Genomic DNA, 27,690 nt, shown 5'->3' with positions numbered 1-27,690 from the left:
TTGGATTAGATTTCTTACAGCATCCTGAATTTGCACTATGTCTTGTAGGCTTCGAATGTCATGCCAGCAGTCTGGACTGGCATGACTGGATGTGTCCCTGCATCCTGTAAGAAGCTTCAGGTGTCACTGGCATTTTTCCATCAGAACCTTATCTAGCATTCTCCAACTTCAGAAAAGAGAACAGGACCAGCAACATTAAAAAGGTCCTTGGGGTCAACTTTTTAAGACACATTCAGCGAAGAAGGAGGAGACAAAGATCACAGAACATTTAACCCCAGAGTGAAGGCCCCTGAAAGGGTTAGGCAAAGCCCCTCCATAGCATGGAAGAGATCACAAAGGTCAATGCAGTTGGGATAGTGGCAGAGGCAGCAAAGTGAGAGAGTGTGGGTACCTATCAGTTTCCCATCATAACTAATTTTTCTTGCTAACTAGTTTTAGCTTGGTCCCTCACCCCATTTCAAGATGATAACCATCTGGATAATGAATTCTAAAAACATTTTAGTCTCTCAGAAGAAGGACAAAAGAGAATAGAGAGTCAAGTGTTTATTGAACTAAGCTAAATTTTTTAAAAGGGGGGGGAAGGAGATTTTCAGTAATTAGAAAAGATGAGGGTAGAGATGATCCCTGGCAGGAAGGTTCCAGATGTGCTACCATCAAAGACATTGAGCTGGATTTTCATTTAAGCCCCACTAGCCTGACATCGGTTCACATAAGGAGATGAGTAAAGCATGAGGGTGGCCAATGAAAATCCCGTCCCATGACCTCAGGGTGGCCACCAAGGACCGTGACATCACCCCCCAGAGTGTTGGATCATCCCTCCCCTCCCCACACACAGTTGTTTCCAATGGGTTGGCTCATATTCTGGGGAACAGGGGCCTCTCCACTGCTTTGACCCACTGAAAACCTTGCAAAACCGATAAATAAAGGCATGCCTGTGGGGCAGGGTCCTCTGAGCTTCCTTCTCCAAGCAGAAATCCTAACTCTTAAGCCACCAAAAACTGAATGAAAGAAAAAAGTAAAGAATGGTGATTTAATGCCCTACTCTTAAGGAACCTAGATAAATATCCTCAACTCAACATTTTCTCATAACATCTATTTTCCACACATTAATAAAAATGCTTCTGTTTTTCTCCTTTCAACCTCTTTTAGCTTTTTTTTCCAAACCTTTTTTAATGGAAGGATCAAATACTTTACAGAATCATTCCATACAGTTCTAACCAATTCCAAGCACTGTTTCCCTACACACACACACACACACACACACACACACACACACACACACACACACATATCTCTGTCATCTACTATTTCTGGCATTTGCTTTTCTGATCTAAAAAATGAGGGGTTCAGGTTAGGACTAGATGAACTGACTCCAAGCCCTCCAACCTACAATAGAAGGGAAGAGGGAGTGGCAATCAGGACATTCCCCATTTAACTGATTTTCCTCAGTCCAGATGATGTAAGCACAGAAAATGATGTTAGGTAACGGAGGAAATGTGTGAAGGTCTTCAACAATTGTGTCTATCCTCTGTTACCCCTTTATGGGGCATAAATTCTCCCAACCAAAATTGGTAGAATTAAAGGGTGGTGGGTAGCCATTAGCCGACCCTGTAGGACTTTTGCTATTGCTTATCCTTTTAAAAGTAAGAGACCTTTTCACCTGTGACAGTGGAGACAAGAGGCAACTTTGAGGGGTATGAGACCCAACAGCAAAAAAACAATAATGAAATTCCTAGACCTTGAGTGGAACAGTTTCTCCATTTCCCTCTCCTCTCACCTAATAATTAAGATCTCTTGCAGTAATTAAAGGGATCAGCAGGTCAGACTCTATCCCCAGTCAGCAATAGGTTTGTCAAGGGAGAAGACAATACAGAAGAATCTGACTTCTGGCCATAGAGAAGACAATCATACTCAACATGCTTTAACCTAAGTCAAGCTAACAAGAAGCCCAGACTCGACCAGTCCAGCTGATGGAGGCAAGTCATGTTCCCCCCACAAGTAGTTTTTTACTCATGGACTCTAGGTGTACACCCATTCTTCCTAAATTGCAATATCCTGCTTGTATAAGTTCACATTTTACCATTATTGCCTTTTGCTTCTCTTCTTCCTAATTGTTTATTTGCATTCCCACTCTGTTCTCTCTTGTTTCTCAGGTGAGCTATGTTGCCATGGACTACTTTTTTCTATCTTTCTGATAGAAATGATTCTGCTTTCTGATTATTTCTGCTTTCACAATTCTTATTTCTCCTATTATGGCCCTGTGCTTTCTTGAGAATCCACAGGTTTCTTTGCCTCATGTGGTCCTGAAAAATTTTCTTTTGTCTTACAATAGTTATTCATCAATACCAGAACACATTTACTTGATCTGAAGGCCACATTCCCTTCTTTTATTAAATATTTCATGCTTATGCCCAAGTTCTTGAATTTAGTCTTCCTTCTGGGGTGGTTCACAACTTCAGTCTTTTTCCCCTTCTATTTCCCTATTATTTATTTTCTGATTCTTTCCCCTTGGATGCCAGTTATCCCTGGGGCTGGATCTCAAAGACATCGGTTTCCTTCCACACTGGAGAATTCATGCTTCACTGACCCCAGCTGGCAGCTGGAGGCATACAACTGGCCCCAGATGCATGCCAATCCCTTTGCTTCAGACCTGGTGACTCCCCACACTTAAGAGTCATCCCGCCCCAACTCCCCCTACTTCTCTGACTAAACTGTTTATAACACAGAGTGGTTCAGCTAGAACTGTGGTTCAAGCCAGAGCAAGTTTTTCACTTGAATTCTGTTACAAGCCAGTGGAGTGGAGCGCAAGCAAGTACCGAGTGACCACATGAATGATTAGGAATTAGCCTTTTTGGCTATTGGTTCATTGAGTTTTTAACTCTTAGAGTCGCAGAATATGGAAAGATCTGAAACTGCTTTATTTCTTCTGTATAACTCCTATTTTTAAGAAGTGTGAAAGACTGGAGGATAAAAAAAAATGTCCAGTCCTCCATTATTTTGGTCATGGAAGTCTATAAGCCCATTTTTTTCAACTAACACTGAATAATTATGGTTTGTGGGGCTATTTTTATTATTATAGTTTTTACTATGCCACTACCATAAACATTCTTGCTTTGAGCTGGTTCAATCAATCAATTAACATTTATTGAATACCTATTACAAGTCAGGATGAATTGAATAAATGCTTCAATTGAATCAAAATCAATGCTCCAGGGAAGTTCAACAAGATCTCATTTTAGAAGTTCAGTCACACACAGTACCTTGAACCAGGGGATAAGAATCACCCGCTACTCTGAAATTTTCAAGAGCAGGGCTCAATGTCCTTCCTAACTTGGCCCCTTCCTACCTTTCTAGACTTGGTTATGTACCTTCTTATTAGTTTTCCAGGCTGCCTTCTTCTCTTCCACATACCTGACTATGCAGGGACACTAGCCTCCTGGATATTTCTGTCAGAGGACACTCTTCTGATTGTCTTCTGATTCTGACTATGTTCCATGCTGTCCTTGTCCAGAAGGCTCTCCTCCTCCATCACCACTGCCCCCTGGCCACCCTGGTTTCCCCAAAAACTCAGCTTACACAACACTTCTCAGGAGGCCTTTCCTGTCTCCCCCCTATGATTCTGGGCAGAGTGCTTGGCCTAGCACATACATAATCAATGTTTATTGAATGGTAGATGGACTGATTGATGTCACTAATTTCACTGGCAACTGTATAACTTTAAGAGAAGTTGCTCCTTTGCATCAGAAAGTCACAGGACCAGGCCAAGACAAAAATAAAAACAAACTTTGTTCATTGTTTCTCTTCATCAGCTTGGCAACTGAGAGAAGCAAGAACCCACTTCTCAGGGGAAGTAACAGATACCTTCCACCTCATTTCTGACAATAGTGAGAAAAATAGGAAATTCCAGTAAAAATATATGAATAAATAAAATTTCACAAAATTGTTGAAAACCAAAACATGGCCCCTGGAAAAGTTAGAGAAAATAGACCCCCACCTCCAGAATTTGGGACAGAATTGCATATTTACAACCAAAGAAGAATCAATAAATCCTCTCCAACAGTTCTATCCTATTATAGTGAATTCATTTAAATAAAATCCCTGGTCACACAACAGAATGGACTCTGCCCACCCCCAGACAATGGGAAATGACATCATGTCAGAACAATCCAGTCTAAAAGTTTCACTAAAAGATTTAGAACCAGAAACACCTTTGTGAGGCAAAACCAACACACACACACACACACACACACACACAAAGAATTTATAAGGGAAAACACTAATGAAAGTTATAACAAAATGGAGAATGCTCCTTGAGTGATAGACTTGAGTTTTGGGGATCTTATCACTTTCTTCCCCGAAGCCAATAATCAATGGACAACTCATTCCTATGCAGTCACAGCACTCCTCTTGAATAAGGGAGATTAATCAATACCTCTAATTAGCTTTCTGCCCATAAAATTAATTGCTGCTTATAGTCCATGTTTTACAATATTCATACAATCAATAGCAGTACATCACTCAACAAACTTGCACAACTTTCAGGCAAAAAGACGTGTCACCCTAAACAAATGAAACAAGTTTAGGACCTCAGATGTGACATGGGAAATTCCCCATGAGGCCACTCACTGAGGCCAGGCATGGATTGCCTTGCCATGGATGGCCATCTTATTGGTATCAGTAAATTCAGAGGCTGTGACATATTTAGATGAGTTTTAATTTTGAAAGAGGAAAACACAATGTTAGTGTTCTCTCAATACTACATTTCAGACAGTATCCAGAGTCTCAACAGTAACAAACCTGAGGCTCAGCAAACACCTGGCCCATGCTGTTGATCGGCCCATACGGGATCCCGCTACCTTCGAAGAGACAGAGCCAGGTGCTGGTCATTTCCTCTGCAAACCTAGGAACAAACAAGAAATTAAGGAAAGGACTTCTCAGTTCTAAGCCTTCTGCCTCTGCAAGCCAACAAGTAGTCTCACCTGATGGCAAGGGTCATCTTTATTGCCAAGAAGAGGAGGCTGCTGCCACCTGCTCATCGAGCCTCACCTTGTAGTTTTGTTCTGTTTTTAAGGATTTGATGCCACACTGTCTGAAATTTCACGAATAGGGACTTATTCCTTTGGGACACACTAACATAGTAAGCTAATTCCACAGATATTTTTATATTAAGCTCCTACTAAGAGCCAGTGTTGGGCAGAGACATGAAGACAAAACTAGCCATCCCTACCCTCAAGGACCTTACATTCTTCTAGGGAGATCATATATTTCACAATGGAGTAATAAGAACAATAATAAAATAAAAACAGTTCACTTTTATATAAACTTGAAGTATGAAGACACATTTCTTCAATGGATACATGTGGCAACCCCAGAGGAGACTATTATTATGTTATTATGATAACTGTTGCTCCATTATATTATTATTATGTTACTATTTTTTCCATTTTAGAGATGAGGAAACAGGTCATTTCACTAGGGGGTGATGAGCATTTCCTTGATCCAAACCTAATACTTTATCCACTAACCCATTGCTTCCTCTCTAATTAATATGACAAAATTTAATGGCAGAAGAAAAACATACCAACCAACAGCATAAGAGTTAATGACTAATCAGGTTTTTGTTCATAACTTTTCCCTTACAGGAAAAGTCCCAGAAATGTGAGAATATTGAGCAGAAAAGATGAGGGGAGTGCTGTCAGAAAGGGAAGATGAAGGAGGTTCAAAGGGAAAAGATGAAATAAGATGATTTTGCTTTAAAATTTTGGGAAATGTAATCCATTTTTAATTCATCTCTTTGTAATGGATTCAACTCAAAAATAATAAAATATGAATAAAATGAAATAAATAAAATGATAAAATAAAATAAATGAATAAATGATTGACTGCTAATCCTTAATTAAATTTTTTTAAAACAAAAATCCTTTATTGAGTCAGCTAGGTGGACAGAGCACCAGTTCTAGAGTCAAGAGGACCTGAGTTCAAATCCGACCTCAGATACTTAATAATTTCCTACTGTGTTACCTCAGGCAAGTCACTTAACCCCATTGCCTAAAATAAATAAAAACATTTTTTAAATGCTTTATTTAAATGTTTCTTCTTATTCTTTAAAAACAGATGAACATTATTCGGGTAGACTATAATCTGGTTTTTGTGGTTTAATCTCATACAGCTTTGTGTAAAAGCATGACCATTTTTTTTCCTTCCAGAACCTCTAAAGTCTATTCAGAATTAACAAGCCTGACACTGTTGGTCTGAGAGTAGCCTCAGCAACTGCTGCACATGTTACTCAGATTTCCTAATTGTATGAGCTTCAGGTATATAATGACTAGAGGGTACTCAGGGCATTCATTTTAACTAGAGGTCAACATCATCTTCTGTATCCATAGACCATGGATCTCATGCCTTAGGCTTAGAGCTTTGGATTTTGTCCACTATCCCATTTCTAAGAAAAACACTAACTCAAAATTTCTAAGGAAAAAACGTATAAGAAAGCAGTCCGTTTCACCTCTGGCCCGCTCTAATTATTATCGATACTCCTTACATCAAGTCGGCATCTTCTTTACAATTTTCAGCTAACTGACATACCATGACTCTACAATCTGCTTGCCCTCTGGGGCCCAACAAGACAAGTATAAGCCCCCCTAGCACCTCCCAGCTCCTTCAAGTAGGTAAAGACATAAATCATGTCTCCCTTGAGTCTTCTCTTTTCTAGGCTAAACCTCTCCAGTTTCTTCAAGTGGCTGTTGTATGGTATAACTCAAGGCCCTTCACTAATTGGATGCCTCCTATGAATATTCTACAGCTTATCACTGTCCTTACTAAAATGTTACAGCTGGAACCCAACACTATCGGCCAGGTGTGCTATGGATTCCTGAAGGCTTTGGTCCTCTTGATGAACTTAAGTCAACATTAGCTTTGGCAGCCCATATCATACTACAGACAAACAATCTCCACCGTAGGATTTGACCCAACAAGTCAGTTTAAAGACAAACCACTAGCTGACCATGTCTCTTAGGGAAGTTGATTTTTTGGAGACAAGTGAAATACTTTATATGTATCCCTACTGAATTACATCTCACTGAATTCAGCCTGCTGTTCTAGCCTAGGCTAGAACTAGCCCAGTGTTCTAGTCATGGTCTACTTAGATCTTGAATCTGTTATACATGGGTTATCAATCCTTCTCAATCTTGTATCAACTGTAAATTGGATACAGATGTTAACTAATGCATAGTCCAAGTCAATAACAAAAATTTTAAATAACCCAGGACCAAGAGAAGATCCCTGGGACATTACACTGGATACCTCCTTACACCTGGTCCTGTTTGGACCCAGTCATTCAACCAGTTTCAAATTCATTCAAAACCTGGGAAAGCTGACAAAAGGGGTTGGTAAGGATGCAAAAAGAACGAATAATTAAGAGGGAAAAGTTCCTGGAAGAGAGAGAAAACAAAATCACAAGTACAAGTAAAAGGCTTAACCTTAGCAAAGGTAAAGTTCATATCTTTCCGGAAGACTGGAACAAAGATGGACAAAATGAAAGAGAATAGAGAAGGGATCTGAATGAGAGAGAGTTCAATGACCCTTTTGCAACATATACTATAGTCTCAACTTTTTTTCATTTTAATTTCTCATTAAAACAAAAATCAGGGGCGACTAGGTGGCACAGTGGATAAAGCACCGGCCCTGGAGTCAGGAGTACCTGAGTTCAAATCCAGCCTCATACACTTTTAATAATTACATAGCTATGTGACCTTGGGCAAGCCACTTAACTCCATTGACTTGCAAAAAGAAAAAAGAAAAAAAGGAAAAAAAAACAAAAGGCAAGACTTTTTGCTGAGAGGGGGGACACTGTAGGTGGTGACCATGCTTTGCTGAGGGAAAGGGAAAGGTTTGGAACAAAATATGGTAGAGAGTTCTTAAAGGGAAAGGAAAAGGAAGGTCTAGTGATATTAGACAACTCTTGAATCAACTTAATATCGTTTCATTAGTTTCATGAGGAATTTTCACTCTCTGTAAGTGGAAATGGAAAACACAAATGGTGGGATCATTCTAGAGCTGAGATTTGACAAGATATGTCTAGCCATAGAGCATGATAGCTTCTAGGCTTATGGAAGAAGGTGATGCAGTGGATTGAATGGATTTGAGTTCAAAAGACCTGAGTTCAAATGCATCCTCAGATCATTATTAGTTTTGTGGCCCTGGACCAGTCACTTGATCTCTGTTTGCCTCAACTATAAAATGAGGAAAGAGAATGTGAAAAACAGCATGGGGGTTGCGGGGGTTAGTCAGTGAAAGGGAGATGGAGTCACTGCTGGGAAGAACATCCAGGAGACTGGTTTGACTGGACCAAAGGCTAGCCAAAAGGCTACAATGTGAAGTGAGATCCTGATAGTAAAGGGTTTGAAATGCCAAAAGGGGGAATAAAATGACTGTAATAAAGTAACAAATAGCCATTAAAGTTTATCCCCCCAGAGGAGAGATGTGTCAGAACCATACTTAAAGAAAATCACTTGGACAGCTATGTGAAAGATGGGTCAGGGGGGCCAGGGAGGGAAAGATAAGGGGAATGGCTAAGGAAAATAAATAGGACTTTTAGGAGACCACAAAATCCATACACATCAAAAATGTGGCCTGAAAGTCAAAAGAGTTAATAAGATCTTAGGCAATATGAATAGAAGCTCCTAGAGAACTGAACATACAAGATTATTTTATTGCTGATTTAGGGCACTATCCTGCCATCTAACTACAGTTTAGTGATAAAAAGGGCAAAAAAGTAGAATAGGGAAAAATAACAATTTTTACCCCAACTATTAAAAGATATACCATATTGTTTCTATTCTGGATGGAGAGAAGGGGAAAAAAGAACTTTGGTTTAATAAAATCTTCTAAAATATGGGTATGAAAAATCAGCCTTCAAAAGAAAGTTTAGAAAGAAAATGAACCATAGCATAAATATAAAGACATAAATCACTTTGTGAAAGATGTAGGATGTATTTTGTGTGTATATATATATATATATATATATATATATATATATATAAATAAATTAATGGTTTTTAAAGGACTAAGAAAGCATTTTAATTCATTAAAAACTTGGAGGGAAATAAGAATAGCTTTATGGAGGGGCATGTTAAGAACTTTAGAATTGCAAGGCATTATAGAAGATTCATTTGCCAAGTTTCTGTAAACATGTATCCACTCTCTCTTATACTAAGAGCATTGGTGAGAATGTGAACCAGATTTCTGTGGATTGTGAAATATTTTATTATTCGTTTATCTGCTTAGTCTATGAGTACCTGTGATGTTTTGCTTTGGCCTTATTGCTAAGCTATGTTTAAAGTCTGCAAGTGTGGTTATAAATGGTTCATTCGCATACATAGAAGTGCATCAGGGAAGTTAATATCTAGGGTGGTAGATAGAGGGAAAGTGTCTCCCTCCCCCCTCCAACAAAGTTAGCCTGAAGATCCTGAGATAAGTAATTGGTCATTCTCTAGAGAGAAGTTTGGAGAGATAGATGAAACCAGTCCAGAGAATAAACAAAAGTTCATACAGGTGAGAAGTATGAGGTCCCTAGTGGGTGCACCCTATATGTAATCTATGCTCTATTATTTGTTTCCATGATCAGACAGTATTCCAAGAACTCTTTTAGGTGCCATATTTTTAAAATGACATGGATAAGTTTAATGTGTGTCCAAGGAAGAAAATGAGGGCACTAGGTAAAAAATGACATATACTAGCTGTGTGACTGTGAAAAAGTTATTAAGCTTCTCAGTGCCCACAGACAACTAAGATTGAGTTTTGGGTTGGAAAGCCCTCTAACTCTCGGTGTCCCTACTAATTCTCAAAGAGTACAAGTTAGAGATGAATTACTGAACTTCACTAGTTAAGGAGGCCCCTCAGACCCATGAAGTCATAGGTCCAAACCCCCTGTTCTCCTTCCCCCACCCCAAAACAAGAGTCTGAGAAAATTCCTTTGCAGCAGCCTGAGAAAATTGTGAAAAAACACATCCCTTCCCATTGGTGAGAATTGCAGACACCATGTCATGTCATCTGAACACCAGGCTGCTTGTCAGTTCTTCAGATGCATATTTTATTTATAGTGACTGTTAAAGTCATCTCCTAGCCAAGGCATACAAAGGGTTCCCCTATTTTAAAAAGGAGATTAGAGGCACAAAGGAGCCGAAGGATGTGCAGAGAGAGAACAAGCAGGATCCTCTGAAACTGGAGGCTTTTCAAGCGGGGTGACAGCTATTCTGGCCTACAAAGGACAAGAGTGATTCATTTTCAAGAAGAGGTCATTTATCATCTTGAGACATCCACAAGTCACCCTGAGAACTCTGGGCAGCAAAGAGATGTCAATATTCACGTGGCCCCTAGACCAAGGGGCCAATGGTCCAATAGGCTAGAACTGAACCACTCCCCAGGAAAAGCCTGTGGGGCTGTGATAGGAAAAAGGAAAAAAAAAGATTAAAAAGCAAAATGCTTCCCCACACTGATAGGCTCACATAAGCGCACATTGGGAGGCTCTGCTCCTAGATGCCATCAACTCCATCAGCTATGGATGACGAATCCCAGCATTCCCCTGGTCTCCATGGAAACATCTATCATTTGGTCTTGAAACTGATCTACAGCTGATGGAGAATCATTTCCTTTTCTTTATCAAAAAGCAGAGAAATCTATTTCCATTAACCCCCCAAAAAATTTGCGTTAAAACATTAAAAGTCATTTTTTTAACCACTAATGAGGATGAAATCTTGAGGTTAAGATGAAAAAACAATACTAGGATATCTTAAGAATTCTGAAGATGAGGTACTACCTGGGAGCCCTGGACACCAGGAGCTCCTTAATAGCTGCAGCTAACTTAGACCCTTTTGATAGATGGCCAGTGGAATGAAAGAAAAAAGCATCTATTAAACTTTTATATATACCACTTTGTGCTCAAAAGTTGGGTGTATAAACCCAAAAGCAAAGGTATTCTCAAATGATGATGATGATGATGATGATGATGGTGGTGGTGGTGGTGGTAATGGTGATATGATAGTGATGATGGTAATGATGACAGTCACTGGTATAGCATCTACTATGGACTAGACCCAATGCTAAGCACTTTTCAAATATGATCTCATTGGAACGTCACAACTCTGAAAGACAGGTCCTAATTCTATTATTATTCTCATTTTATAATTGAGGAAATGAAGCAAACAGAGGTTAAATGACTTGCCCAAGATCACACAGCTAAGATATGTGGAGTCAAATTTAAACTCAGATCTTTCCATCTCCCAGGCAAGGGCTCTATCCACTGTGACACTTAACTTGCCAGAGAACTACTGTGCCTCCCTATGGTCCCCCAAAAGGAGCAGCATCTAAGGGAGAATGAGGTAGCCACAACAGGACTAGGCACAGCCAGAACACATAAGAAAAATTCAAGAGGAAAAGACAGGAGCATAAAGAAACAAGTGTGAAGTTCACATTTCTTTTTTCTGTGCTCATATTTATGTAAAAGTATATAAATCATATTATATAAAAGTATAAAATCTGTTATGTAAAAGTATAAAATCTATAAAATCTCTGTCCTGTTTGAGTTACTGTAGTTAAATTTCAGGATTTCCATGGTCTCCTCCCATCAGTGCAGGTCACAAGTCATCAGTGCTTTGCCCCCTCTATGATCTATCTCCATTATCTGATCCACATTCTTGGTAGGAGTTCTCCAATAAACTGGAGGCCATTTTTGAGCTTTTTTCCTGGGATGATGCATTCATTTCTTTTGGGTACAACTGTCAGAAGCCACCTACCAAGATGGATAGCTAGGTGGTACTGCAGATAGAGTCCTGGTTTGAAATCAGAAAGACCCAAGTTCAAATCTGACCCCAGATGTCTTCACTGTGTGACCTTGGGTGAGTCACTTAACCCTCTTTGTCTCAGTTTCCTCATCTGTAAAATGAGCTAGAAAGGAAATGGCAAAGCTCTTTAGTATTTTTGCCAAATGGGGTCACAAAGGGTAGGACATGAGGCAATGGAACAACAACCGACAGACTTATGACTATTGGAAGAACTACCCCCACACTGAGGAAATTACTGACCTTGTGGATTCTTGAGGCACCTGAAGCAAGTATCATATAGAAAATAAAGCTTTGTCTTTTTAATGATTACTACCATTTAAGATCCATAAGTTACACGCACTTAACAGCTCTAGATTTTAATAAGCCATTTGCTGGATTCCTACAGGCACTCTTTCTCTATGCAAATACATTTCAGTAATGATTTAGAAGTTTTTCACTCATGAATTGAATTTTGCTAATTTATTCCACCTGACCATGGTTAACATTTTGCTAGCAATACCCCTTACTTTTCAATCTTCCCAACCTGCAGCAGATGGTTCTTTCTTAGCAGTGCAGAGGGGATGAGATGGATTAATTAACTACCTAACTTCAAGGACTCATTACCATAAAAATGAGAGGTGATTAACGAGAAAGGAGGAGAGCTTCTCCCTCCAGTGTAAGACATCAATCAATTCTTGGGAATTAAATCACAGAGAAATCACAAACTTTTTTCTAAGTAAATTGTGCTCTGGGTTCCTGCCACAGCCTCCAGCTTCCTGAGCTCCCACTTCAGGCTTCAGAGGGGAGGCCAGGATCCATTGGCATGGCGGGGAGCTTCGACAGACCCCCACCAAGATACCCTCCAACAAAGAGAGAGCAAAGAGCCTTGGAGGGTTTCTCTGCTCACTCAAGGGAGAGCCTGCCCTGGGGGAGGAAGACAACCGAGAAATAAAGGCAGAGGCTGGTTCCTGGCATTGGACACTGAGGCAAGGCCACGTGGCATCTAGCCTCAGTTTCTTTCCTCCATGGTCAGCTGGTACAATGGGAAAAGCCCTGGGTTAGGTTCAGAGGACTTTGATTCAAATGCCAGCTTTAAAGCAAATGTGGAGCTCAGTTTCCTTACCTGTAAAATTAGGAGATTGGATTGAAGGAGTCAGGTAGTCAATAAACCAGTAAGACTTTCTATGGGCTAAGAATCCTATCAATTCCTGGCATATAAAGAAAGAGGAAAAACAAAAACAAACAAAAAACTAGTCTCTACCCTCAAGGACCTTCCTGTTGAATGGGGGGGGGGGGGGGAGCCAAAATGGAAACAACTATAAAAAAATATAGAAAAAATAGAAGGAAGGCAAAGGTTGGGAAAGGCTTCTTGTAGGAGGTGGGATCTGAATTGGGACTGCAAAGGACCTAAGAGGGACCCTGAAGCAGAAAAGGTAAAAAAGGTAGAGATGGGGAGAGAGACAGAGACAGACAGAGAGAGAGACACAGAGAGAGAGACAGAGAGAGAGAGAGAGAGAGAGAGAGAGAGAAACAGAGAGAAATATGGAGAAAGAAACAGAGACAGAGCAAGTCATAGGGAGAGGGAGAGGGAAGGAGGGAGAAGACAAGGAGAGAAGAGGAGAGGGAAAAGACAGAGAAAGAGAGACACATAGGGAGAGAAAGAGAGATGAGAGAAGAGAGAAAAGAGAGAAACACAGGGATAGAAACAGAGATAAACAGAAGAAACAGAGAGACAGAGGGAGAAAGGCACAGAGACAGAATAGAGAAAGGGAGGGAGGGAGAGAGAGAGAGACACACACACACACACACACACACACAGATAAAGAGAGACACAGAGAGACACGGAAACATTGTGTGGCTAATGGAGAACCAGTGAAAAGTCCCAGAGTAAGGAGATGCAGGGTCATGTGAGTGAATAGCCAAGAAACCAGGGTCACTAGAGCAGAGCAAGGTACAAGAAGACTGCCAAGGTTGGAAGAAACCAGATTCTAAAGGGATATGGACACTAGACAGAGGTTTTTATATTTTATCCTAGAGGTAAGAAGGAGCCATTGAAGATTACTGAAGGGTTAGGGAGGGATAGTCAGACTTGTTTAGAATGATCAATCTGACAGCTGAGGAGGGGATGGATCAGAGGCAGAGAAACCAAACAAAAGCAAATAACAATAATCCAGAAAGAAAGAAGGTTGTTGTTACTGTAAAGGAGGAAGAAAGGGAGAAAGGGAGAGAAGGTAAAAAAGGGAAAGGGGGGGAAGAAACAAGCATTTTTTAAGCTCCTATTATGTGTTGGTGCCTACTATGCTAAGTTCTTCATAAATATGATGTCATTTGCTCCTCATAACAACCCTGGGAGGTAGGTGCTCTTATCCCCATTTTATAGCAGAGGAAACTGAGGCAAACAGAGATGAAGTAACTTGTCCGTGGTAAGCCAGTCAATAAATAGCTGAGGCTGGATTGGCACTCAGGTCTTTCAGCCTCCATGTGCACCACCTCCCTGCCAAGTAAAAAGATGGAAGGAGAAAAGAAGAGAGCCCAAGACAGGACTCTGAGGGGACCCTCAGGATCAGCAGGTGATACTGGAAGAAGATTCTGTCAGAGAGCCGTCAGAGAAGTGGGAGGAGTTGCAAGGTCTCAGAGAATTTCGAGGGGAGAGTACCCCACCACCTCCATAGCTCCAGCAAGGTTCCTGAGAACAGACCCCTGGATCTGACCCCTAAGAGACCAGTGGTAACTTCAGACAGAGTCATGGGTATTGAATGATGAGGTCAGAAAAATTCAAGAATTCAGGAAAGGGAAAGAGGTGCCAACTGGAACTGGCTTCCAAGGCAGAATTGCTTCCAAGGATTCCTTCTACTCTCGATCGAGAGTCCTACTGACCACTTCATCTTGGAAAAATGGAGACATTTTGGATGCAAACTCATGAGGTGAAAAAGAGATCTGCCTCCAACAAGGAAAAATCCTTTGCGGGGCCTTCATCACAAGGTTCTTCACCCTTATGCGGCTCCTCAGACCAGTTTGGCTCTGGGTCTCCAAGAACACACTGGTCCTCTTGGTGAAGAGCTGGCATTGGCTGCTTGGAGTTTCAAATGCATTTTCCCATAGACACAATGTTCACAACATTGGCTCAATTTCCGGGCTCATCCCTAATAAGCTATTTAACCCATAATGCAGCTGAGACCCTCACTGCGCGGATGCAATGAAATCCTTCAGAAAACATACGGTTGCAATGGTCGCAATTAGACCAGAAACAATGAAATTGAATAAGAAATAATTTGTTTCTTAAATTTCTCTCAAATGTGAGTGCTTGAGGGAAAGTAGCTTGAGAGGGGGGCAAGGAAATTGGAGGAGACTTGTGTGGAAACTGGGAAGGGGACTTCTGGGCACTTCTGAGGTTTTCTTGGTGGATGGCAGAGGCTCTGTGTAGGGATCGAGTTTCACTTTAAAACATATGGCTTTTCTTTTCCATTATCCAAGCTTCTTGCAGGCCCTGGTATAAGGCTCATCCACCATGGTGAGGGTTGACTAGGGGCTCACAAATGGAACAAAGAGAGAGGAAGGGAGATCCTTCCTAGGGAGCTTGACCAGAGTAGAAAAGAAGGGAAGGGGGAGAGAGAGAGAGAGAGAGAGAGACAGAGACAGAGAGACAGAGAGACAGAGAGACAGAGAGACAGAGAGACAGAGAGACAGAGACAGAGACACTGTGTATATCTCTGTGGGGGGGGGGGGGGTTAAAAAAGAAAGATTACTGATTTAGTCCTGGAAGGAAGAGCTCAGAGGTCACTGAGTCTAGCTCCCCCATTTCACTGATAAGCAAACTGAGGCCCAATGCTACATTTGTAGTGAGCAGCAAAGGGAGAATTTTAACTTAACTCCTCTGACTCCAAAGTCCCCAAAGCTCATTCCTGGAAAGGAATGACCTCAGATGTGAAATGTAAAAGACAGGGGAGACAAGAGCTGTGAATAGAGAAAAAGGAGAAAAAATAAGAAACTAAGTCAGACTGCCCACATATTAAAAATGAGATGCTGCCACCACACCCAGTCCTTCAATGTGATGTCCCTCCCCCAGAACGGAGCTTCTAGCACCATGACTGTGGTCAGGAGTAATGAGTGAATGGAGGAGGAGCTGCTCCCTCCAAAATGATCAAAGATCTCTAAATGTCCAAACTGAATGGATATTCCTCACGACTCATCTTCCTGACCCCCTGGTAGCCTTTGACTTTTCTCCTGGATACTGTCTTCTCACCAGATTGTCAGGACACTGCTCTTTCCTGGTTCTGCTGCTACCTCTCTCACTGCTTCTTTTCAGTGTCCTTTGTGAATCTTCATGCAGGTCATTGCCACCAATCATGGGGGTCCCCCAAGGATCCCAGCTGGGCCTTCCTCTCTGATGCCTCTAAGCTCTTTAACTTGCTGATTTCATCACCTTCTGTAGGTTCCATAATTATTTCTTTGCAATGATTCCCAAATCAACGTTGTTGCTTTGTTTCTGGTTCTTGTTTGTCCTTTGTTTTCAAAGAGGACCAAGGACATCATAGTGTGAAGTCTTGATCTGTACGTGAATTGGATTTAAGTGAGGCAGAGTTGCAGAAAGACATCAGCCTCACTTACTCTTTCAATGTCATCAAAGTCCAGCGGTAGGACAAAAGTCAAGATGACTGGAGATAGTTTAAGATGCTCTACAGCCCCCTTTGTGGCATTAGAACAAATCGTTCTCATTTACCCATTCACAGGTTTGGCATAGACACCTAAATTTACCGATGGGTTTGAGACCTGTTGGTTACTCTCAACGTGATTCAGCCCATGTGCTGAGACAGTTTTATCATACCATCCGTGCTACAGCTTTTTGGAGTCACAGATGATCCCAGATCATCTGAGTTTCTCTCCTGAGCTCTAGTCTCCCATCATTAGCTGCTTTTCAGACATCTCAAACTGAACCTCTCATTGGCATCTCCAACTCAGCATGTCTAAAACCAGAAGTCCTTCTCTTTCCTTAAACCCTTCCCTCTTCTTAGCTTCCCTATCAAGGCACTATCAAGGCACTGCCATCCTACCAGGCACTGGGCACCTTCTTACACTTTATATCATGCCAGGGTCACTGCCTTCCTGCTGCCTTGATGGTTTCCTTCAGGACTTAGCTCAAATCCCACCCTTTTCAGGAGGTCCCACCCCACAGGACACACTGCTACTAGGGTCTCCTCTTAGGGCCTAACCTCATTGTCAATGGCTCTGATTCGTGGCTTCCTCATTAAAAAGTGAGCTACTCAGGGCAGCGCTGCCCTCTTTGTACCTCTCATTGTATCTCCAGTGCATAGCACAAGTGTTTATTGACCAACTGAGTGGATATAGGGCAGGTGGGCAATGGGTGCCCCCCCACACTCCCACATGGAGGGAATAAGAACTCCCAGTTGTCCCGACCCTTCCTCATGTATGGGAGCCACAAGGGTGCTAGGCACTACATGGTTTTTACAATCTAGCTCTTAAAAAAAGGAGGCATCATGTCATAGCAGATAAAGTAATAGTAATAATCCAAAAGATCTAGGCCTCTTCTAAGCTAAGTGACCTGGAGTCATTTAATATTCCTCAACTTCTATCTCCCCACCTGTAAAATGGAAATGCAAGCAGCCTTGACTTCACACCGTCGTTATGAGGCTCAGATTAAACACAAATTTAATGTTTGCAAAATGTGAAACTCCATATAAATATAAGGTAGTAGTAAAGTAATAATAATTCAGAATTAGAGTTGTTATTATTATAGGCTATTCTTATTATTAATTCACTTCTAATCTTTTAGACAGCAAGATTTTCTTGGCCCAGACAGTCTTTTAAATTCTTAGGTGAGAGCTTGCTACCAATCCCCTCCTCCAAGCACCTAAGCTTACCTTGTGCTCTTCTTCAATAACTGGGGCTTATCACCAACCCAACTGGACCTCAAGTTTCGATGACTTCATGATTTTACCCAATTACTGCCAAGCAGAGGTCACCCACTTGTTGAGCCTCACTCATTCTCCAACATAGCCTCCAAAAGAGGCCAGAGGCCATCCTTTGGATCTCTCTTTGGGCCAGACTTCCCCTTGTAATATGCCCAACTCACCTGCTTCCCGATCAAACACTTCATAATGAGAGACTGTTAGACTTCTTGTATGGTGGCAGACTGGCCATGCTGGGGACAGGGGGGCAAGAACTTTGAAAAGGGCTCTCAAGGCAACATTGTAATTCATGATGTAAAAATAATGGATGAATTAAAACCAGTTTAGTGAGTGAAGAGGGCCACACTAGGTCTGCGGAAAGAGACTTGTGGGGCAAAGACTGCAGGAATCATCCAAACTCCTGGGACCCGGGATCCTGTTTGAGGGAGCACCTCAGACTCTGCTTAATATTTTAACTAATAATTCTTCCTAAGGAGTCAGCTCAAGGGTCTCTGTGTGGCTGAAGGAGTGAGCACATTGTCAAGCTACAATTGTTCTGATTTTTAAATCAGGTAATGTTTTTAAATTATTATTTGAATTTTGGTGCCCTCTCATAGTTGGTATCCTAGGACAAAGATCCCTACTCCCCTACCCTTGTTACAGTTCCACACCCAAGTAAAAAATGAGAAAAGTGCCACACGCTAGCTGGGTTCACCCCTTCCCCGGTCACCTGCCCCCCCCTCAAAGCCTCTGAGAGTTGGTTCTTTGAATTCACAACACAGCATCACTAGAGAACACCAGGGTGACACACAGGGATCAGTTAGGACTTCCCCAATAGGACCCAACAATCCTTCTTCCCCTTCAGTTCTGGAACTCACTGCCCACCTACAGTGCCAGCTCCAAATGTATACAATGACATGCTAACTCAGTGGACCCATCAACTCTATGACCACTGGCATCATCCATTCAGTTGTTTTCTCTATGAATTACAAGGAGAAGCCTGAGTGGGGAGGGGAAGGGTAGTGGGTGAGGAGAAAGAGGAAGAGGAGGAGAAGGAGGAGGACAATAAGAGTAAAGAAGAAGGAAAGGACTAGGAGAAGGGGAGGAGGAGAAGGAAGATGGGCAGGAGAGGAAGAGGAGAAGAATACTAAAAATAACAGTAATAATGATAATAAATAGCATTTAAAAGGTGTTTCAAGGATTATAGAATGCCTTATTTAAGACATTTAATCCTATACAAAGAAAATGAATAAGAAATTGATGTCAGTCATTGAAATGCTTACTTTCTCTTTTGTCAAAAAAGTGATAATATCAGTAATACTAATAATAGCTATAATTCTGTGTCCTTTTATGGTGGACAAAGCACTCTACATGTGTTATTTTGTTTGATTCTCCTATCTACCCTGTTAGGCCTTATTATTCCCATTTTACAGATGAGGAAACTGAGGCTGGGAGAGGTAAAGTGACTTTTCCAGCTATCTAGAAAGTACTTAATATCTTTTCAGGTGTATCAGTATTGTTCCTTTGCTCAGTAAATGCCTGTAGCTCCCTATTACCTCGGGAGAGAACTACAAACCCATCTCCTTACACCTTCTCCATTTCATTACCCAATTTTTTTCCCCACAGTCTCCCATCTAGTCACTCCTTTTCCCAGGCGATGCCACAGCCAATTTTCTTTCATCCAATGGAATCCCTCACTTTGTTCCCAAAGTCCCAGGAAATGCCATCTTCTGGCCCGTCAGTCCTTCCTATCCTTACCCCATCTCTGGTGCTTTTTATACTTTTTTTCTTTATTCTTTCAGGTACAATCTTCCCCCAATAAAACCAAAGCCTCTTGAGAACAGGGATGGTTTCATTTTTTTTTGTATCTCTATTGCTATACAATAGGCACTTAATAATTGCTTGCTGATCAATGACTAAATCTTATTCAATGAACAAGTCATATGGACAAATAGATACTTTTTAAAGTCTGGGGGGAGGGGGAAGTAGAATTAGAGAACTGAACTAACTCTCCAAGGACCTGAATTCAAATTTGGTTCTATGATCTGGACTAAAGTGCCCCGAGGAGTATTTGGGGGTGGGGTGGGGAAGGTTCAAGTTTGGAAAAGTCTCTTATCAATTTTTTTTAAAAGGAAAAGAGCTCCCAGTCACCCCATCAACCACTGGCTCTCCTACTTGGCTGGCTGTGTGACCTCAGGGAAGTCACTTCATGTCTCTGGGCCTCATCAAATGAAAGCGTTAATGGGGAGGGGGCTATAGCCCTTCCATCATATGGTCATCGTTAGGGTGAGCATGGATGTTTTATGGAATAACCCAGTAAACAGATTGATGGTGTAGCCTGCTACTTATGTCAAAAGTCCCAGAGGGAGGAAGGGAGTGAGGCTGCATTTCATCAAAATTGTGGCTCTGGATACAAAGTGAGCACTGAATACAAACTAGAGACAGGTTCTCTCCCTTCCCATCTCTGGCTTACCAACATGATGAAGGGAGTGAGAGAGAGAGAGAGAGAGAGAGAGAGAGAGAGGAAGGGGGGAAAGGAAGGAGGGAGGGAGGAAGAAAGAAAGGAAGGGAGGGAGAAATGAAAGAAGGGAGGGAGGAAGGAAAGAAGGGAGGAAGGAAAGAAGGGAGGGAGGAAGAAAGGAAAGGGGGAGAGGAGGGAAGACTATTATGCCCCAGGCACTGTGCTAATTTTACTTCATTTGATAATTTTGTAACTTGATCATTTGCCCAGGAAAAAAGTGTTAGATTTAGAGTCATAGGACCTGGATTCAAATCCTAGGTTTTTAAATCACTTTTGTGGACAAGTCATTGCTACTCTTTAATCTATAATTTTGATCTATAAAATTTAAAAAGAGCCTAGGAATGCCCCCTGAAGTCAAACTGGAGCACTATAAATCCTTGAAAAGGCTCTTTCTGAAAGGAGATTTTAGATGAAACCTGAGTACAGTGAGTCTTGAAGCTAGGTTATCTACCCATTCATCCATTTGCTCATTTATTCACTCAATAGGCATTTATTAAGTACTAACTGCATGCCTGTACTGGTCATGTCACCAATAATGGAGAAGAGTGAGTCAAAGACTGGAGTCAAAAAGCAGCTAAGAGTTGGTGTTCTGAGTCTGAAAGGTCTGGGGACCATCTCATTTCTTAACACAAACAACCTTCAGCAAGTCTTTAAACCTCTCATGGCCCCCAGGCATTTCTCTAAAAGACTTCTGATTCTGGCACTGAACATTTCCTCATTGGGCATTCCATGGCCACAGAAATTACAGGTTTGGTTCAAAAAATGTGCCAGAGGAAAAATAATATGTTTTAGTGCATGGAGACCTGATACATGGTCTTGTCCTAATATAGATCAGCTGTGTGGTCTTGGCCAAGTCACTTAACTGCCAGTGAGTTCTCAGTGTTTTAAATTACAGAGGAATCACCAATCTGTACTGGGGAAAGAGTTTCCACACCGTCATACCCACTTCCACAAAAATATATCAGTCACTATGCTTCTCATTAGATCCAAGAAGATAAAATTAAACCAGTCCCTGCCTACAGGGACCTTCCATGATTTCCCCATTTTTGTGGCAAGACCAAAAGGTAAGAGGGAACTCATCTCATCTAGTCACTAGAAGCACTAGATCCATGTCTCCATCTTGGCCCATCTTGCTCCTCTCTGCCCTCAGAGAGCAGCTATGGAGCTGAAGTGGACCAGAATGAGGGCCAACCTGGCTGACTCACAGGAAACCAGAGGGCTCCTTGCATTTTCCAACTATAACCAACAGCAATGGCCACCAAAAAATGCCAGTTCTGCAAGCCACCCAGCTCCAGGCCAACATTGTGATACCCCCCTTCCTCCCCATCATTCCCATTAAATTGAATAGAGTTCTGAGACTTAAATAAACTCAGACATTCCAATGTCTGGATTTTTCTCTCCCCAAAGTTAGCAAATGTTTTTAAAAAAAAAAAAAGAATGAAAGAAAACAATTCACCATAAAGGAAAGAAAAATCCCCAAAGAATGGGAAAAGTAAATTTACAAATTGAGAGGCTAGAAGCTAAATAAATAAATCAATAAATAAATCTTGGGATTCAAGCAGATGACCTCTTTCTTATAAGTTCACAGGATTTAGAGCTGGAAGGACCTCAGAGAGCTCCCTCTTCTAGCCAGGAGCATTCCAGAGGCAGAATTAAAAAAAAAAAGGAAAATGAAAATGGAAATGGAAAAGGGTGATATTAAGGGAAACAGCAGCATAATGGGACCTGCACTAGATGGGAGTCTAGAAACCTTTCAAAGGTTCAAGAGCCCACTCCTTCATTTTCACTCCTCAGCCTCAATTTCCCCATGGAAAAATTGAGGAGGAAGCTCTCAAAGGTTTCTTCTCACACTAGTATTGGATGATGATTTTGACCTAACAAATAAGGAAAGGGCTGGGTCTGTCAACACAGGTTTACAAGCCAACCTTCTAGATCACAGGTTTCTAAAAAGAGAGCTTCTGTCCCATTTTGCCTTCGTTCTGAGTTCTGGTTTAGCAAATCTATAGATTTTGAGCAGAAAGAATTCTCTTTAAATGACAGAAAAAGTCCTGATCTCAAGGAACTGACTTGGAATCTGCCAAAGGAACGGATTTTAGGAGCGATGGCTAGGGATGGCTCTTTAAGAGGCTGGGGAGGGAGGGCCCCTTAGACTTACCACATTCTAACGTCAATTAGACAGAAAGCAAGATAGAAGAAAAAGCACCAAGTTCAGCAGTAGCAAAAAAAAGATAAACAAATGGCATCATTGGTATGAAGAGAAGTCTGGAGAAGGCCCCAGCTAAAGAGGGAGCCTGAAGAGGGGCCCAGGAGAGAGGATGGCCATGGAGCAGGTCTGGAATGGAGAAGGATTCCCCACCAAGCATCCAAGGGTGATGAAGGGCTTGTATGGGAGGCACCCCTACCCAGGCCCAGGAAAGGCCTCCACATGCTCTAGAAATGGCAAATGCTGTGGTCCTTATCATTAGTCTAATGACCAAAGACAGCAAGGAAAGGCTCTACTTTCAATACAGAAATATTCCCCAGTTGTCCAGGAAGTTGTGGATCTTAACTGGGGTAGGAAGTTGATAATTTGGTCATTCACTGAATAAGCTTTTATTAAATAACTCCAATGTGTGCACAGACCCAGCCTGGGCAATGGGGAAAGAAGAAAAAGACAAGTGTCCCTGGCCACAAGGAGTTTACAGTCTCCTGGGAGCAAACAACATGGACACCACAAAATCAACAAAAAAATAGGAAAAGGAATTTAACTGGGGTGGGAGCTGCACAATTTGCATAAAAGGTGGAGTTGAGGTGGGGGGAGGACTTTCCACCTAGGGGACAACTGATACAAATGCCAGAAGACAAGAATTGGATTGGCCAGTCAATTGGGCAAAACATAAGAGTGTGGGAGGGAGGGGACGTCAAAATGGCCAGTGCTCATTTGCAAAAACTGAGCCTTTGGGGAAGGAAACAGAGGGTCCAAGCTTTTCAGTTTCAATATACACAAATTAAAATAGATGCAGCCTCAAATGGGAAGAATTCAGTGTCACCTAGAAAATCTGAGTGGTCTGTCAATGCTTCAAAGCACAACCAAAAACCAGGCATTCACCAAGTGGGAGCTAATCCCCATCCTATGGAAGGGGAGAAGGATGGAAGAACTTTCGGTGAAGATGTGATGCCTGAAAGAACGCAAGAGGGGGCTTGGGGGAACCACAAAGAAGAAAGGGGATGTGAAGAGACAGAGGGAAACTCAAATATCTATGAAGGAACCGAAAGGGGGGAAAAATAGGACACTGAGTCAGCCAAAAGAGAAGGAAGGGGCTGATAGACACTTGAGGCAAGTATCACAATCCTATCAGCAAAGTGTAAACTGGATGGTCTTTGGAGGAAGCTGATCCTTGGGCTGGAAGGAATGAGGATATGGGCTCCCCGATGTTAGCAGGAAGAGCTCATGTCAGAAAGTCCAGGGTCATTTAAAGTGGGGGGTGGCAGTTTGTAGCTCCCCAATAACCTAGCACAAATTGATCACACAATAAGCATTTATTAAGGACTTCTTGCCAAGGGTAGGATCCCTCAACTGGGAGGGATTGAATTAACAAAAAATTGAAGCCCAGGGGGCAGCTAGGTGTCACAGTGGATAGAACACTGGCCCCGGAATCAGGTGGACCTGAGTTCAAATCCAGTCTCAGACACTAATTACCTGGCTGTGTGACCCTGGAAAAGTCACTTAAGTAAAAATAAATTAAAAAATTGAAGCTCATAGTAAGTGTGGAAAGGCTAAGAGAGTGTCCCTCTCCCAGGCTTGGGTGCTGGAGAAGTTGCCTAGTGTGATTGCTGAGCATCTTCAATGATTTCTGGAAGAAATACCCCAGGTCCAAGGAAGGACAAATGTTCCCCCAGTTATCAAAAAGGTATGATCTGGGTTGCAATGTTGACTTGGCTCCTTCCCACCCTGTCACTTGGGGGGGGGGGGCACTGCATAGCTGATCTCTCCAAAGGAATTGGATTAGTTATTCTAGAATTGGTTCTGAGCTCATTTCCATATGATGCTCTTCATCTATCTCCATGTTCTTGTTCCTCTCAGCTCTCTCCCCAACGCACCAATCTATCCTCTTCTGTTTCAGCAGACATTCCTTCTCTCTAAATATGCCCCAGAGGTTCAGAGTCTCGCTCCAATCAAGGTGAATTCACACAGAATTGAAAAGCTGGGGAGGGGAGTTCAGTTTCCCGTGTCTTGGACTGCAACCCTTTAGATCTCCTCCTAGAGAGGGATGGGAACCTGCTTTAGATTTGCCTCGTCCTGGCTCCAAGTAGCTGGGAGACAAACTTTTCTGCAACACCCTGGACATAATGGCTCACTCCATGGAGAAGTCTGGCCTCTTGGCCATGCCTGGGGAACAGGCGCCCCTGAGAGCACTCAAGGGAAGGGTGTTGGTGACATGACGCTGTGTATACATAGGTATCCAAGTATGTCTGTGCTGGCTTTGGGGGAAGGAGTTGATTGCAAAAACATGAATTTGCTCTTCCTCAGTCTGCCTTGCTTTCCAATACCAGCACCAAGCTGAATGGAGCCAGAAATACCCAAAGAAGAGGATTGAGGGGCTCTACAGGAAAGATGTCCCTAACCCTGCCCATCAGCAAAAGCAATGACTACAGAAGAGGTCACCAGGTCTTTGGGGGGGGGGAGCTCAGAAAGGGAATTATCTGCTTCCAATGTCAAACCAACTCATTGTGAATTGGATCAACTGTTATTGTGCATAAGTCTCCTAGACCTGGGGGGGAGGGGCCTCATTGGACCAGCCTCCTAATTTTACAGATGAGGAAACTGAGGTCTAGGGAGGGGAAAGAACATCTCCAGAAACTTGCACAGCTCTCCAACCCTTAGCCCAACCCTTAGGGTTATTGTTGATCTTATTTGTCCTTCATTCTTGAAGAAGACCACGATATCAGAGAGGTGGCAGTGTCTGCTCTCAGATAGATCACACAGTCTCTGGGAAGCTTTGCCTCCCCCTGAGGTGGTGACCTCTTCTGCAATTGTGCCCTTTGCTGATTGGAATAGTTTTGAAGGACAGGGTCACATGTATCCTTCTTATATACCCCTTTTCTGAGATGGAAAGGCACAGGGATGGCAAAGCTCTGAGGTCTTAGGATGTACAGGTAGGTCAGGTAAAAATTCCTTAGGGGGTTAGAGGCCGTAGCCCTTGATCTGATTTTTTGATGCTGGGGATCTATTCAATTTTTCTCTTGTCTCACTAATGCCTCATCTTCCATGGCTCTCAACATATAATTATTAATAAGTAAACATTTGTGGAATACCATAGAATGGAATGGGGTAACCAAATCTGGGGGCTTTGCATTTCAAATGATGCTAATGATGTTATTCCACAATTCCCATCATAAGAGGCAGGGGACAAGATGTTAAGGGGGGTGGGCTTAGCCGCTCTGCTCAACTTCCCTGAAGATCCCTAGCACATAGGATGAGAACACTGATGGAACAAACAGACCCAGCCTGCCTGCGTTCACAGAACCCCCCCCCCCCCCCCCCCCCCCCCCCCCCCCCCGCCATGCTGTTCACAGCAACTGAACAACTGCTGATGTTTACATGGTAACGAAGCTCTCCTTACAAGGGACATGCTCCTGAGTCTGGGAACAGCTGGCCAAGTGCAGTGGGGGCCATGTAGGAAGGGTGGGATGCCAACAGGCCCAAAGAAAACAGGTCTCTTCCAACGGTCTTAAAAATGGTGGCCGCTACACGTCCACAGACCACAAAGAAAGAACGCTAAGAAATGCCTCATCAGAACAGCATACATCACCAAAAAAATAATCTATTTCAAAGAATTTCAGAACAAGGAAAAGGATTTCAATACAATTTTCTGAAATGAGAAATAGGTTTGTCAATTCACAGTGGCACATGAGGCGTCCCTAACTCCAAGGAAAAGCCACCAGTGGTGCTATCATTAGTTTTACCTTTCTCTTCTCATCACCTAGCCCAAAGTCTAGTCCCTAGGGGGTGCTTGTTTAAGCAGAGTTTGATTGAGTATCCCCAGATTCTACCTCTGATACACCAACTGGGTCTCAGCTTCTTCAACTGTAACATTAGGATGAATCACAACTTCAGAGAGCTGAATGGGGAGTACTACTCCTTCCTTCCTGGGGAGTACTAATCCTTCCTTCCTTTCAAAGAAGAAGTGGTAGACTATAGGTACTGAATGAGATATACATGGTCAACTATGACTGAATTCACTCAGGTAAACCCAGCCAGCCCCAAAGAGGAAGCCTTCTTAGCAGTTCAAGTACAGGGTCCTCTTTGAAGATGAGGATTTGCTACCAGCTCCAGGTACCTCCAAGGAATCCAAGTAATTCTTACTGAGGTAGGGGGCTGATCATCCCATTAGTGAGTTAATTTCCAAACAGAAAAAGAAGAAATCTCTATTTCATCTTGCCAAAGCTCACAGGGGAAGACACTGCCAAGAGGGCTCATAGCAAGAAAGACAAATCTGAAGGCAGATGAACCCAGTGGTCAAACTCGGAGGTCCTGAGCAGAAGAAGATGAAAGGTTCCGAATAAGGTAAGACTTTCCTAGGTCTGGGCTTGGTGTTTTTCTCGAGATCTTCTCTTCTCACAGGGTGGATATAATTTACTTAGATTTTCAAAGAGCTTTTGATAAAGTTTCTCACAAGAGACTATTATTGAAACTTGGTAACCATGGAGTGAAAGAAAAAGTCATATCAATGAATTAAAAATGGCCTGAGAGAGCAAGCAAGAAAAAAAAGGCAAAAAAGGAGAACTCAATGGCCAATTCTATTGGAAGGAAAGGTTAATTACGGAGGGCTCTAGGGACTCAGAGCAGAGCTCAAGTTCTCCTTACCAATGACCAGCAAAGGGAAAGCCCAATTTGCATTCCCCTCCATTCCCTGCCTATCTGCTCCCCACACAGAGCTCCCATTGATTCAAAGGGGATTTGGCCCACAGGGGGAAGTGCATGGGGTGAGCAGGAGAATTCAAAACCAGCCAGGACAGAAGAAACAGGTGAAGGAAGATGGCATCTGAGGGTCCTGTGCAGATCCCTAAAGGAGAAAAGGGAACGGGGCAAACCGGGCAGGAGTCCACTTGCCTTCTCTGGGAAGTTTTGCAAGATGATTTATAAAAACATAAAAAAACCACCAGCAGCAGCAGCAACAAGAAATTACAATCTGAACAAAGTGAACTTGTTTGCTTACTCAATGGAAATGTGAGCGGCCACTTGGTTCACAAAATTCACAGAGTTCTGCAGTGTAACAAAATTGAATATCAGGAAGATCTCTCAGTGGGGATGTGGAGAAGTCATTCATTAATTCATTCATGCATTCATTCATTCTTCATTCATTCATTCACTCAATTCACCACGGATTTATCAGGCACCTGCTAGGTGCCATATCCAGGGGAAGTTGCTGAAGATAATGAGGCAATATCACCAGTCAGAAAA

At 42.3% G+C, this 27,690-nt stretch overlaps 1 protein-coding gene across 1 annotated transcript in view; it reads right to left on the bottom strand.

Annotated features, from left to right (window-relative positions):
• SUGCT (succinyl-CoA:glutarate-CoA transferase) overlaps positions 1 to 27,690 on the bottom strand; it is a 585,759-nt gene that overhangs the window by 340,011 nt on the left and 218,058 nt on the right. The window contains exon 12 of the mRNA XM_074199070.1: positions 4,798 to 4,900. Coding sequence (XP_074055171.1) covers positions 4,798 to 4,900 — 103 coding nt within the window. The remainder of the gene's footprint in view (positions 1 to 4,797; positions 4,901 to 27,690) is intronic.

Source organism: Macrotis lagotis, chromosome 8 (genome assembly GCF_037893015.1).
Source record: "Macrotis lagotis isolate mMagLag1 chromosome 8, bilby.v1.9.chrom.fasta, whole genome shotgun sequence".
In the NCBI taxonomy this organism is placed as follows: domain Eukaryota; kingdom Metazoa; phylum Chordata; class Mammalia; order Peramelemorphia; family Peramelidae; genus Macrotis; species Macrotis lagotis.
This window is presented reverse-complemented; position numbering and strand designations above follow the sequence as displayed.